Genomic DNA, 12,743 nt, shown 5'->3' with positions numbered 1-12,743 from the left:
ATGAACAGTATGTTTTGTCTGTACAGTGCGCAAGAAACAATACTTTTCACTGTATGTTGATACATATGACAATAATAAATCTAATCAATAAACGGGAAAATATTGCGAGGGGTTGAGAAAGTAAGAGACCTTGATTTGCTTGTCCACAGGCCCCTGTACATGGCAGGAGAGGTGAAAAAGGTGGTAAAGAAAACAAATTGAATACTTTCCTTTGCTGGGTGCGATATTGAATACTAAAGTAGGAATGTAATAAGAGAACTATATAAAATGTTGGTTGGGCCACAACTGGAATTTTCTGAACAGCTGAAGAATTCCAGCCTGAAGGTGATTGGTAGAAGGATAGGAGGGGGCATGAGGGGAAACCTTTCCACCCGGAGGGCGGTGAACATTTGAAGTTCACTGCTTGATTAGGTGGTTGTGGCTGACCCACTCAACTCATTTAAAAGGTACCTCGATCTGCTGAGGTGCTGCAATGAGCAGGGCTGTGGACTAAGTGCTGGAAAGTAGGATTAAAATGAACAGCAAGTTTCTTTTTTTCCTTGTTTTTGAAAGTTGCGATGGGCTGAATGGCCTCTTTCTGCACAGTAACATTTCTATGGTTCTAATACAGGGAAATGGAGCTGTATATATATTGATAAGTTGTCGGGGAATGGCTGCATTAAATCACAATATCTGAAATAATATTAGTGTTTTATAATATTTAGTGTTTTATTGTTTGGTCTTTCCTGTTGCTTTCTCCATGAGCAACACTTCAGCCAATCGGAGTCGACCTATCAACTAGTCAGGACCCCTTTTCCCTCTAGTATGAATTGTTGTGATTGGTTGAAATTTGCCATTCTTGCATGTGTCCTGATGAATGCAAAACAAAAAGCTTCGACAACACGTCTCTCTTTTCAGCAACATTCAAGTTCTCTGCAATCAAGTGACTGACTGATATTTCTGGTGAGGTAATCTTCTGATGAAAGGCATTGGAACTGCCCATGAAATGGGAACAAGAATAGCAATCATATTAATGTGGTTGTTCCATTCCAGCATTGATGACTGTCCTTTTAAGTCTCTGCCACTAAAACAATTACTTAATGTTTCAGTACTGTCTGCAGCCATTTCTTCATTGCAGTGATCAAAGCATGTCCCCCTTTCGGCCACTGATGCGACGGCCAGTAATTAAGCACTCAAACATATCAACACAATTTGGTCATGCTGTCACAGGAATCCGCTCTTCTCTTCAGATAGATTTTAAAGAACAAAGAAGAGTACAGCGCAGGAACAGGCCCTTTGGCCCTCCAAGCCCGTGCCGATTATGATGCCCTAACTAATCCAAAAACAACTTTCTGCCCATACTTGGTCCGTATCCCTCTATTCCCTCCCTATTCATGTACCCATCCGGATGCCTCTTAAATGTTGCTAATGTGCCTGCTTCCACCACCTCCTCTGGCAACACGTTCCAAGCTTCCACCACACTCGGCGTGAGAAACTTCCCCCGCACATCTTCCTTAAAATTTCCCCCTCTCACCTTGAACCTGTGCCCCCTCGGAATTAGCCTTTGACTATCCACCCTGTCTATGCCTCTCATAATTTTGTAGACCTCTATCAGGTCTCCCCTCAGCCTCTGTCTTTCCAGTGAAAATAACCCTAGTTTATTTAACCTCTCCTCATAGTCAACGTCCTCGAGACCAGGCAACATCCTGGTGAACCTTCTTATGGCTGATCTTCATCTGAACACTATTTACCTGCTCTTGTTTCCTACCTTTATACACAATTCCCTGAAGAAAATCTATCTCAGCTTTTTTTAAAAACTTTTCAGTTGACCTCACCTCAGCAGCTTTTCAAGAGAGAGAGGTCCAGATTTCCTGGATCACCATTAATCTCATTCTAAAGTTCTGACCCCCTTGTCCTGGACATCTCCCAGCAGAGGAAATAGTTAGCCACGCCTACCCCACCAAATTCTTGAATCCCCTTCAAGCACAATTTATATGACCCAATTTGTTGTGTTTAGCATTGCAGATAGTGCTTCAGTTGTGCTGAACCCACTGTAAAATGTCCACCTGCAGCCATTTCAGAAGAGCAGTTCAAAGACGGTAGCACAGTGGTTAGCACTGCTGCTTCACAGCTCCAGGGTCCCAGGTTCGATTCCTGGCTTGGGTCACTGTCTGTGTGGAGTTTGCACATTCTCCTCGTGTCTGCGTGGGTTTCCTCCGGGTGCTCCGGTTTCCTCCCACAGTCCAAAGATGTGCGGGTTAGGTTGATTGGCCAGGTTAAAAATTGCCCCTTAGAGTCCTGGGATGTGTAGGTTAGAGGGATTAGCGGGTAAAAATATGTGGGGATAGGGCCTGGGTGGGATTGTGGTCGGTGCAGACTCGATGGGCCAAATGGCCTCCTTCTGCACTGTAGGGTTTCTATGATTCTATGTGCGAGTTAGGTTGATTGGTCATGGTAAATTAACCCAGTGTCAGGGGGATTAGCAGGGTAAATGTGAGGGGTTACGGAAATAGGGTCTGTGTGGGATTGTGTTTGGTGCAGACTCAATGGACCGAATGGCCTCCTTCTGCACTGTAGGGATTCTATGATTCTATGATCTGGGGCTTCATGGTGGCACAGTAGTTAGCACTGCTGCCTCATAGTGTCAGGGACCCGGATTAAATTCCAGCCTTGGGTAACTATGTGGAGTTTGCACGTTCTCCCCGTGTCTGTTGGGTTTCCTCCGGGTGCTCCGGTTTTCTCCCACAGTCGAAAGATCTGTGGGTTAGCTGGATTAGCCATGGTAAATGTGTGGGGTTACAGGGATAGGGTGGGGGAGAGGGCTTGGGTATGATACTCTCTCAGACAGTGAGTGCAGACTCGATGGGCCGAATGGTTTTTCCTGCACCGTAAGGATTCTATGATCTGCTTCTCTATGGGAAAAATGAAAGGAAAGTTGATCTGAGTTCTAACAGAGTCTCTGTCTGAAATGTAAATTTGTCAAGGTGTTTTTTTTTCTGATTTCCAGTATTTGCAGTATTCCCTTTTCATCTCAAAATGTTGATCCTATTTCGCATGCCCCCTAAGTAAAAACTACTACAAAGGATCAGGCATGCTGAACAAAATGATGTCCCACAATTCATTGGCCTCCTCAGACAGACTTTCCCCAGGGACAGAGTTTTCTGGAGGGTGGGGGAGAGATCCAGTTGCACAGCGCTTAATGGCCTAACAAAGATGTTATGGTCGCCATCTGGGAAGGGGCGAAAGTCAGATTGAGGAACTTCCCCTGAGAGCACAATGAGTTTATTTATTAACCCCCAAGGAGACAGGAGAACCTCTAGACCTACTGAACAAAGCTAACAAAGCTGCATTCATTGCTCCGAGAAGGTGATCATACATCTCCTTAAACTATTGCACTCCTTGCATGAAGTTTATTTTATTAGTGTCACAAGTAGGCTTACATTAACACTGCAATGAAGTTACTGTGAAAATCCTCTCGTCGCCACACTCCGGCGCCTGTTCGGGTACACGGAGGGAGAACTTAGCATGGCCAATGCACCTAACCAGCACGTCTTTCGGATTGTGGGAGGAAACCGGAGCACCCGGAGGAAACCCACGCAGACACGGGGAAAACATGCAAACTCCACACAGACAGTGACCCAAGCCGGGAATCGGTCCCTGGCGCTGTGAGGCAGCAGTGATAACCACTGTGCCACCGTGCACTCGGAATGGTACTAGGTAGGAAACTCCACGATTTTGACCCAGTGATAGCGAAGGAACATTCAGATATGTCCAAACTGTGTGAGTTCAAAGAGGACTCGGAAGTGAAAGTGTTCCCTAATTCTTGTTCTCCTTGGTGGCAAAGGCCACAGGGCTGGGAAATGTTGTTGAGAACCTTAGGACTGATAAAGCTAATAAGGACAAAGCAGTGTAGCAGTAGTGTGCGTTTAAAACAAAGATTTCCTGTTATGTTTTAGCTGTTAGGATTGTAGGGGTGATTCTGTGACCCCATGTTCCCATATGGGAACTATGCTCACAGGGAGTGCCGAGTGGAAGGTCATGCCAATGCCCAGTATGCTGGATTGCAGACACATACTCTGGTTTCATGGTGGACTTTTGGCTTGTCAGCCTCAGGCAATTCATTGACACAGTAAGGGCAGAAGACAGAATGAGACGACCAGAGATGTGACATTGCGACTGCAGTGAATGGTACAGGGTTGCAGATTTCCTTCTAATCCTTTCCCATCCATGTACTTATCCAAATGCTTTTTAAATGTTCCCAATGTATCTGCCTCAATCACTTTCCCTGGCAGCTCATTCCATATACCCACCACCTTCTGCATGAAGAAGTTGCTCCTCAGGTCCCTTTTAAATCTTTCCCCTCTCAGCTCAAACCTACGCCCTCTAATTTTCAATTCCCCTTCCCTGGAAAAAAGACAATGTGCGTTTATCCTATCAATGCTCCTCATGATTTTCTACACCTCAGTAAGGTCACGCCTCATTCTCCTACATTCCAAGGAATAAAGCTCTAGCCCTGGCCAACCTCCCCCTATAACTCAGGCCCACTAGTCCTGACAACACCCTCGTAAATCTCCTTTGCACTCTTTCCAGTTTATCAATGTCTTTCCGATAACAGGGTGACCAACGTCGTACACAATATTCCATTTTTAGGTATCTTCGCATTTGACCATTCTAAAACATTGCTGGCAGGTTTCATATGTTCCACCCTCGGTCAACTTGACGAACTGAGGGACCCCTCCCCCACGCCCCCCACCCACCCAACCCTCGAGGTCAACGTACGGGCGCTGAGGTCAGATGTAGGTACTCTGTTACCATACTGCTGAGGCTGCTTAACTCCACGGAAGCCAGGAAAGGAATTTGAAATTTCCCGACCTCCATGGTCCCGCTCTGCATATTTGTGGATCAAACAATTCTACAATTCCCCACATAACAGTTACATTAAGCCCAGTTTATTCACTGATACGGCTCGGTGGCACAGTGGTTAGCACTACTGCCTCACAGCACCAGGGATCTGGGTTCAGTTCCGGGTTACTGTCTGTGTGGAGTTTGCACATTCTCCCCGTGTCTGCGTGGGTTTCCTCCGGGTGCTCTGGTTTCCTCCCACAGTCTGAAAGACATGCTGATTAGCTGCATGGTGGCCATGTTAAATTCCCCCTCAGTGTACCCAAACAACACCGGAGTGTGGCGACTAGGGGATTTTCACAGTAACTTCACTGCAGTGTTAATGTAAGCCTACTTGTGACTAATAAATAAAACTTTAACTTTTGCCCTCGGTCACGTAATCACATGAATAGTTTCTGCAAATTGTATTTTCTCGTTTGCAGGCCAGACTCAAGAAAATGACCACTTTCTATTCTGTTGTAGTGTTGTCGCAGCCAGGGTAACAATGATGAATGATTTTAATGTGACTGAGTGACTCAAAGTGCCGTGCTCTGTTATCCTAAAGATAAAGCCCAGCTCGATAATGTAGTTTGATGCCTTGAGTAATATTGATTTTACCTCTGTAATTCTTCTTTTGATCAAGGTTTGACTTGGTGGCAAACGGTGGGGCCTCGCTCACCCTGTGCTTCGAACGTGTCCCATTCATCACCCAGCACCACACGGTGTGGATTCCCTGGAATGTGTTTTACGTCATGGACACCATGGTCATGAAGAAGGAAGAGAATGAGATTCCCAGCTGCGACCTGAGCGGATTTGTGAGGCCGAATCCCATCATCCTAGCTTCTCCTCTGTCCACCTTTTTCCGATCATCTCCTTCAGAGAGCCCTATTATTCCTGAGACACAGGTAGATGGTTCCCACATTCTTCTCCTGTAAAGCCAAAGGGAAAAGTCAAATGTTTAGAACATTGTTGGACTTTAACCTGGTGTTGTTAAACTTCTTACTGTGTTTACCCCAGTCCAACGCCGGCATCTCCACATCAGCATTTATTGCCCATCCCTAGTTGCCCAAGGGCAGTTGAGAGTCAACCACATTTCTGTGGGGGGTCTAGAGTCACATGTAGGCCAGACCAGGTAAGGACGGCAGATTTCCTTCCCTAAAGGACATTAGTGAACCAGTTGGATTTTTCCGACAATCAACAATGGTTTCATGGTCGTCAGTAGATTCTTAATTCCAGATTTTTTTTTATTGAATTCAAATTCCGCCACCTGCCATGGCAGGATTCAAACCCAGGTCCCCAGAACAATTAGCTGAGTTTCTGGATTAATAATCGAGCGATAATATCACTAGACCATCACTTCCAGCAACCCCATCTGTCGTATTTCCCCTTCTCTCCATTCTTTCCATTTGCTCCCCTCAAGGCATCTCCACACTTGGCGCCTGCAGACCCCTCACTCAATGGTTTACATACGTCACCACATCCAACAGGCTGCTCAAACAGCGATTGCGGTCTCTGATCCCCTCCTCACCCACTGGGTGCACATGGAAGTCATACAAAGTGTGAAAAGATTGGTGAGAAAAAGCCAGTGGAAAACCCATGCTGCGTTCTCAACAGTGCAGCCTTGTGTATCCTGTCCACCCCCTTCACCTTGACACAGAATTATGTTGCATGGGGTTTACTGCATCGAAGCAGATCAGCCCAACTGGTCTACGTCAGTGCTCGTGCTCCACATGAGCACCCCAGCATCCTCCCACTCCCACCTCCCCCCACACCACCACCTTACTTCATCTCACCCTCTCCATATGCTCCTCTGCCTTTCTTCCTCTTCCACTTGCATAGCTTCCACCTAAATGAGTCAACGTGATTCACCTCAAGGTACCAAATTCTACATTCCTGCCACTTTCCATTCAAAGTTGTTGCACCCCTGAATTCTTTATTGGAGTTAATAGTGGCTTTCTTACATTTGTTTTCCTTAGTTTTGGGCCCCCCAAACAAGTGGAAACTACATTCACTGCTGAAACAGCTAACCTCTCGCAGACCAGCACCGAAACTGGGGAGATTTCTCGTCTTGTAAAACTTTATAATCTGCAGGTCATTTTTTTTTAATACTGCTGCTATATAATCCCTTCTTTCTCTCAGCCGGCCTGCAGCAGTGGAGGTTCTTTACATCTGTTCTTACCGTCTGTCGCCACCAACACGGTGGAGATTGGGGAAATCCCTCTCCGTCTTGGTGCCACGTGTCCAGCGTGCAGCATCACCCTGTCACCTTAGCGCTATGACATTGTTTCATTGCAAGGTTTACATTCACACACCTGGGCTCTTGTACTGACACAAACTTTGTGGCACTGCGTACAGACATAATTACATTCTTCAATCAAATTTCCCGTTCCATATTGATGGCTCCATCTGTACTGTCTAATGGACTGATGGTAATGCCTGCCCAGGAGAAATCACAATCAAAATGAAATAACTTGAGTTTTTTTCTTTGTTTTGGTCATAAATTCTCCCCAGTGATTGTGTGCTTTATCATGGCCTATACTTCAGCTGTAAACAAAGTCTCTCACTCTCTATCTCTCTCTCTCTCCCTCCCTCTGAGGGCCTTGGTGAGGCCACACCGAGAATATTCTGTGCAATCCTGGTCTCCGTTTCTGAGGAAGGACGTTCTTGCTCTCGAGGGAGTCCAGCCAAGGTTTACCAGGCTGATTCCGGGGATGGCGGGACTGGTGTATGAGGAGAGATTGACTAGCTTAGGATTGCTGGACTTCAGACGAATGAGGGGGGGAATCTCATAGAGAATTATAAAATTCTAACAGGACTAGACAGGGTAGATGCAGGGAATATATTCTCGATGGTGGGGGAGTCTAGAACCAGGGATCACAGTCTGAGGATTCAGCGCAGACCATTTAGGACAGAGATGTGGAGACATTTCTCCAACCAAAGAGTGGTGAGCCTGTGGAATTCATTACCACAGGAAGTAGTTGATGTCAAAACATTGAATGTATTTAAGAGGCGGCTAGATAGAGCACTTGGGGCGAATGGGATCAAAGGTTATGGGGAGAAAGCAGGAATGAGTTGGATGATCAGCCATGATTGTGATGAATGGCGGAGCAGGCTCGAAGGGCCAAATGGCCTCCTCCTGCTCCTATCTTCTATGTTTCTGTTTCTATCTTTATCTTCTCTCTGTCTCTGATTCCCTCTCTGATATTTCCTTCAGGTGCTTCATGAAGAAACAGAGATTCCTGGCACCGACCTGAAGCTGACCTACCTGAGCTCACGTGCTACCGGCTACAAGCCGGTTCTGAAAATCACGATGACCCAGAGCACAGTGCCGTTTAATTTGATGAAGGTTCACCTGATGGTAGCCGTGGTGGGCAGGCTGTTCCAGAAATGGTTCCCGGCGTCACCAAACCTGTCGTACACCTTCATATGGGACAAAACCGATGCCTACAATCAAAAGGTCTACGGCTTGTCTGAAGCAGTGGGTGAGTTGAGAAGGGAGCTTTGCCTTGGCGTATTTGCTTATTGTGTGACCCCCAGCTTTCTCTTTGCTGCATCTGAAGTTACAAAGAGGTAGCATTGGACCCTGCTACACCACACTCAACATCCTTGAATTCTGGCCCTATCACCAGGGCGGCACAGTGGTGAGCACTGCTGCCTCACAGCGCCAGGGACCCAGGTTCAGTTCCGGTCTCGGGTCACTGTCTGTGTGGAGTTTGCACATTCTTCCCATGTCTGCGTGGGCTTCCTCCGGGTACTCCGGTTTCCTCCCACAGTCCAAAGATGTGCGGGTTAGGTTGATTGGCCATGGTAAATTGACCCTAGTGTCAGGGGATTCGCGGAGTAAATATGTGAGGTTACGGGGATAGGGCCTGGGTAGGATTGTGGTCGGTGCAGGCCCGATGGGTCGAATGGCCTCCTTCTGCACTCTAGGGATTCAATGATTGCTAGCAGCACATCGACTATAGTGAAGAATACAAGCAAACCCAATATTGCCCTCATACAAAATAAAAGCAAAATGCTGTTGGTGCTGGAAATCTGATTTAAAGGAGAAAATGCTGGAAATAGTCAGCACGTCTGGCAGCTTCTGTGGAGAGAGAGGTACGGTTCCCATTCCAGAACCCTTAAGAGTATCGATAGGCAAAGGGATCTGGGTGTACAGGTACACAGGTCACTGAAAGTGACAACGCAGGTGAAGAAGGTAGTCAAGAAGGCATTAGGCATGCTAGCCTTCATCGGCCGGGGTATTGAGTTTAAAAATTGGCAAGTCATGTTGCAGCTTTATAGAACCTTAATTAGGCCACACTTGGAATATAGTGTTCAATTCTGGTCGCCACACTACCAGAAGGATGTGGAGGCTTTGGAGAGGGTACAGAAAAGATTTACCAGGATGTTGCCAGGTATGGAGGGCATTAGCTATGAGGAGAGATTGGAGAAACTTCGTTTGTTCTCACTGGACAACGGAGGTTGAGGGGTGACCTGATAGAAGATTATGAGAGACATGGACAGAGTGGATAGTCAGAAGATTTTTCTCAGGGTGGAAGAGTTAATTACTCGGGGGCACAGGTTTAAGGTGCGAGGGGCAAGGTTTAAAGGAGATGTACGAGGCAGATCTTTTACACAGAGGGTGATGGGTGCCTGGAATTCGTTGCCAGGGGAGGTCGTGGAAGCAGATACGGTAGTGGCTTTTCCATGGGGCATCTTGACAAGTACATTAATAGGATGGGAATAGAGGAATATGGTCCCTGGAAGGGTAGGAGGTTTTAGTTAAGGCAGGCAGCCTGGTCGGTGCAGGCTTGGAGGGCTGAAGGGCCTGTTCCTGTGCTGTAGTTTTCTTTGCTCAAGGTCTGGAACCTTTCATGAGAACAGATGATGGGAGGTCATAAACCTGAAATCTTGGCCAGAATTCTGCGGCTGTTCACGTCGGCAGGATTTTCTGGTCCCACCTGTAGCAGGCGCATCCCCTGCTGTGGGTTTCCCGGCGGATTTGGGGTGGCTTCAATGGGAAATCCCAATTGGCAGCGGTGGGACCAGAGGATCCCGCCGCCAGCGAACAGCGCGCCAACTTCCATTGCCGAGAAAAATGCAAAGGGGATGCCAGAGAATCTCTCCCGTTAACCCTGTCTCTCTCTTCACAGAGGCTGCCTGACCTCCCGAGTATTTCCAACATTTATCGTTTTAGTTCCAAATACCACCCTCACCCTCAATCTCCACTCGTGAGCTTTCAGTAGAGATCATTTCCATAATAATAGGAAGCTAAGAGCTTATGATCATAGAATCTTTCAAGGAGATTATTTGGTTCATTGTGACTGAAAGAACTATTCACTTCATCCCATCTCAGTTTTTATTTCCTTTCTACATATCCCACTTTTTTTTTAAAAAGCTGGTTTGGATTCTACTTTCACCATCATTTCCAATGCAGGCTAACAAGACACTGCTTAAAGGAAATTCTCCCAACCATTCCTTTTGCTCCTTTTAATGATCTTAAATTGTTGTCCTCTCATTAACAACTCACTGACCAATAATACGAATGTTTCCCTATTCACATCACCAAAACGTCTCCTGGTTTTGAACATCTCGATCGGATCTCCCCTAATGGAAGGAGCCCCCCCCCCCTCCCCTCTGTAACCTCTTCTCATAACTAAAGTCTTTCAGCCCTGATGTATGCTTCTCCCATCTTTACCATACTATCTCAATGGTGCGTTGCACAGGAGACAGCACTTTAGCTGCAATTCATAGAATCATAAAATCCCTACAGTGCAGAAGGAAGCCATTCGGCCCATCAAGCCTGCATCGACAACAATCCCACCTAGGCCCTATCCCCATAACCCCACATATTTACTCCGCGAATCCCCCTGACACTAAGGGGCAATTTAGCTTGGTCAATCCAGCCAACTGTGCATCTTTGGAGTGTGGGAGGAAACCGGAACATCCGGAGGAAACCCACGCAGACACAGGGAGAATGTGCAAACTCCACACAGACAGTAACCTGAGGCCGGAATTGAACCTGGATCCCTGGCGCTGTGAGACAGCAGTGTTCACCACTCCTAAAGACCATAGTGTCTTCCCTCAACACTATGTGCCTTTGGGAATGCACTGACTACTGTCTTGACGGAATCTTATTGAGTCAACCTAGATTGTTCTGCATGGTTCAGTTCCACTCACCGCAGTCAGGAGAGCTCAAACTAAACATTTTTCATCGGGGGTCCCCAGATCCCTGCAGCAATACCAAACTCTAAGTAAAAAAAAAAGTTGATTTTATCATTCATGTTAATTAATGGCATGAACTACAAGAATTGAGTGCACAGGATCTCTGAGGGAATATTTATGTTATTAAACCGAGTAAGCCTTTTCAAATTAAATGGCTTTAGACTACAGAGAGCGAGAGGATATACAGGTTCCGTAGGCAAACACTAGCTCCAGCTTTTCACTGTAAAAGAACTCCCGTGGTTATTAAAAAGAAATTCTGCTTTTTCAAAGTCTGTGCTGTGATGTTTTCTGCCACTTTCAAATTAATGTCAAAGGACGTTCCCTTTTCCATGGCATCACCCTACCAGCCACAGCAAATGTCGAGTTAAACCCCCTCACTCCCAGCATTATGGTCGAATTGGAAGGTCAGAAATGAGTTCACTGAAGGCTGCTCTCTATTTTTGTCACATTATTAGAGATATTGGGTGGGACTTTCCGGCCTCGCTTATCCCGAAACCGTAAGATTCCACCTGAGGTCAACGAACCTTCCCGTGCTTCACCTCTCGTCCGCTCCGATTCCCGTGGTGGGCGGGCGGGCGGGCTGGTAAAATTCCGGCCATTGGTGATCGCTGACCACTGACTGATTCCAACACTTGATGAAGTAGGAAGCGGACTCACTGTGATTTAATCAGTGTAACAAAGTTTATGTTCTGTGCGTTTGCCACGTCTATATTCTCAACCAGATCACCAAGAAAGTTGCCGGCTGTAAGTTATCATTAGAAGGACTGATATAAGGTAACTGCAGTGGGGAGACGGTGATGGCGTGGCAGTGTCACTGGATTACTAATCCAGAGGCCTAGGCTAATGCTCTGGAGGGATGAGTCCAAATGCTACCACAGCAGCTGGTGGAATTTGAATTTGATCAACAAAGGAAGTCTGGAATTGGAAACCAGTCTCACTGACAGTACCCATGCTATCATCAATTGGTGTTAAAAACCCGTCTGGTCCTCTTTAGGGAAAGAAATCTGCCATCCTTACCCAGTCTGGCCAAATGCGACTCACAGCAATGTCGTTGACTCCTTACTGCCCTCTGAAATGGCCTATTAAACTACTCAGTTCAAGGACCTAGGTGTGCAAGTCCACAGATCCTTGAAGGTGACGTCACAGGTGGAGAAGGTGGTGAAGAAGGCATATGGCATGCTTGCCTTTATAGGACGGGGCATAGAGTATAAAAGTTGGGGTCTGATGTTGCAGATGTATAGAACGTTGGTTCGGCCGCATTTGGAATGCTGCGTCCACTTCTGGTCGCCACACTACCAGAAGGACGTGGAGGCTTTAGAGAGAGTGCAGGGGACGTTTACCAGGATGTTGCCTTGTATGGAAGGGCTTAGTTATGAGGAGAGATTGGGTAAACTGTGGTTGTTCTCACTGGAAAGACGGAGGATGAGGGGTGACCTAATAGAGGTGTATAAAATTATGAAAGGCATAGATAGGGTGAACGGTGGGAAGCTTTTTCCCAGGTCGGTGGTGACGTTCACAAGGGGTCATAAGTTCAAGGTGAGGCGGGGGAAGGTTTAACACGGATATCAGAAGGACGTATTTTACACAGAGGGTGGTGGGGGCCTGGAATGTGCTGCCGGGCAAGGTGGTGGAGGCGGACACACTGGGAACGTTTAAGACTTATCTAGATAGCCACA

The 12,743-nt window shown here is 46.7% G+C and overlaps 1 protein-coding gene across 2 annotated transcripts in view; it reads left to right on the top strand.

The window, feature by feature from the left end:
• tenm3 (teneurin transmembrane protein 3) overlaps positions 1–12,743 on the top strand; it is a 593,227-nt gene that overhangs the window by 497,443 nt on the left and 83,041 nt on the right. For both annotated transcript variants that reach the window (XM_078215101.1, XM_078215099.1), the window contains 2 exons: positions 5,504–5,765; positions 8,075–8,342. In XM_078215101.1, the coding sequence (XP_078071227.1) occupies positions 5,504–5,765; positions 8,075–8,342 (530 nt within the window). The remainder of the gene's footprint in view (positions 1–5,503; positions 5,766–8,074; positions 8,343–12,743) is intronic.

The sequence above is a fragment of the Mustelus asterias genome, chromosome 6 (assembly GCF_964213995.1).
Source record: "Mustelus asterias chromosome 6, sMusAst1.hap1.1, whole genome shotgun sequence".
In the NCBI taxonomy this organism is placed as follows: domain Eukaryota; kingdom Metazoa; phylum Chordata; class Chondrichthyes; order Carcharhiniformes; family Triakidae; genus Mustelus; species Mustelus asterias.
Note: the sequence above shows the minus strand (reverse complement) of the source record. Positions and strands in the feature narration are given on the sequence as shown.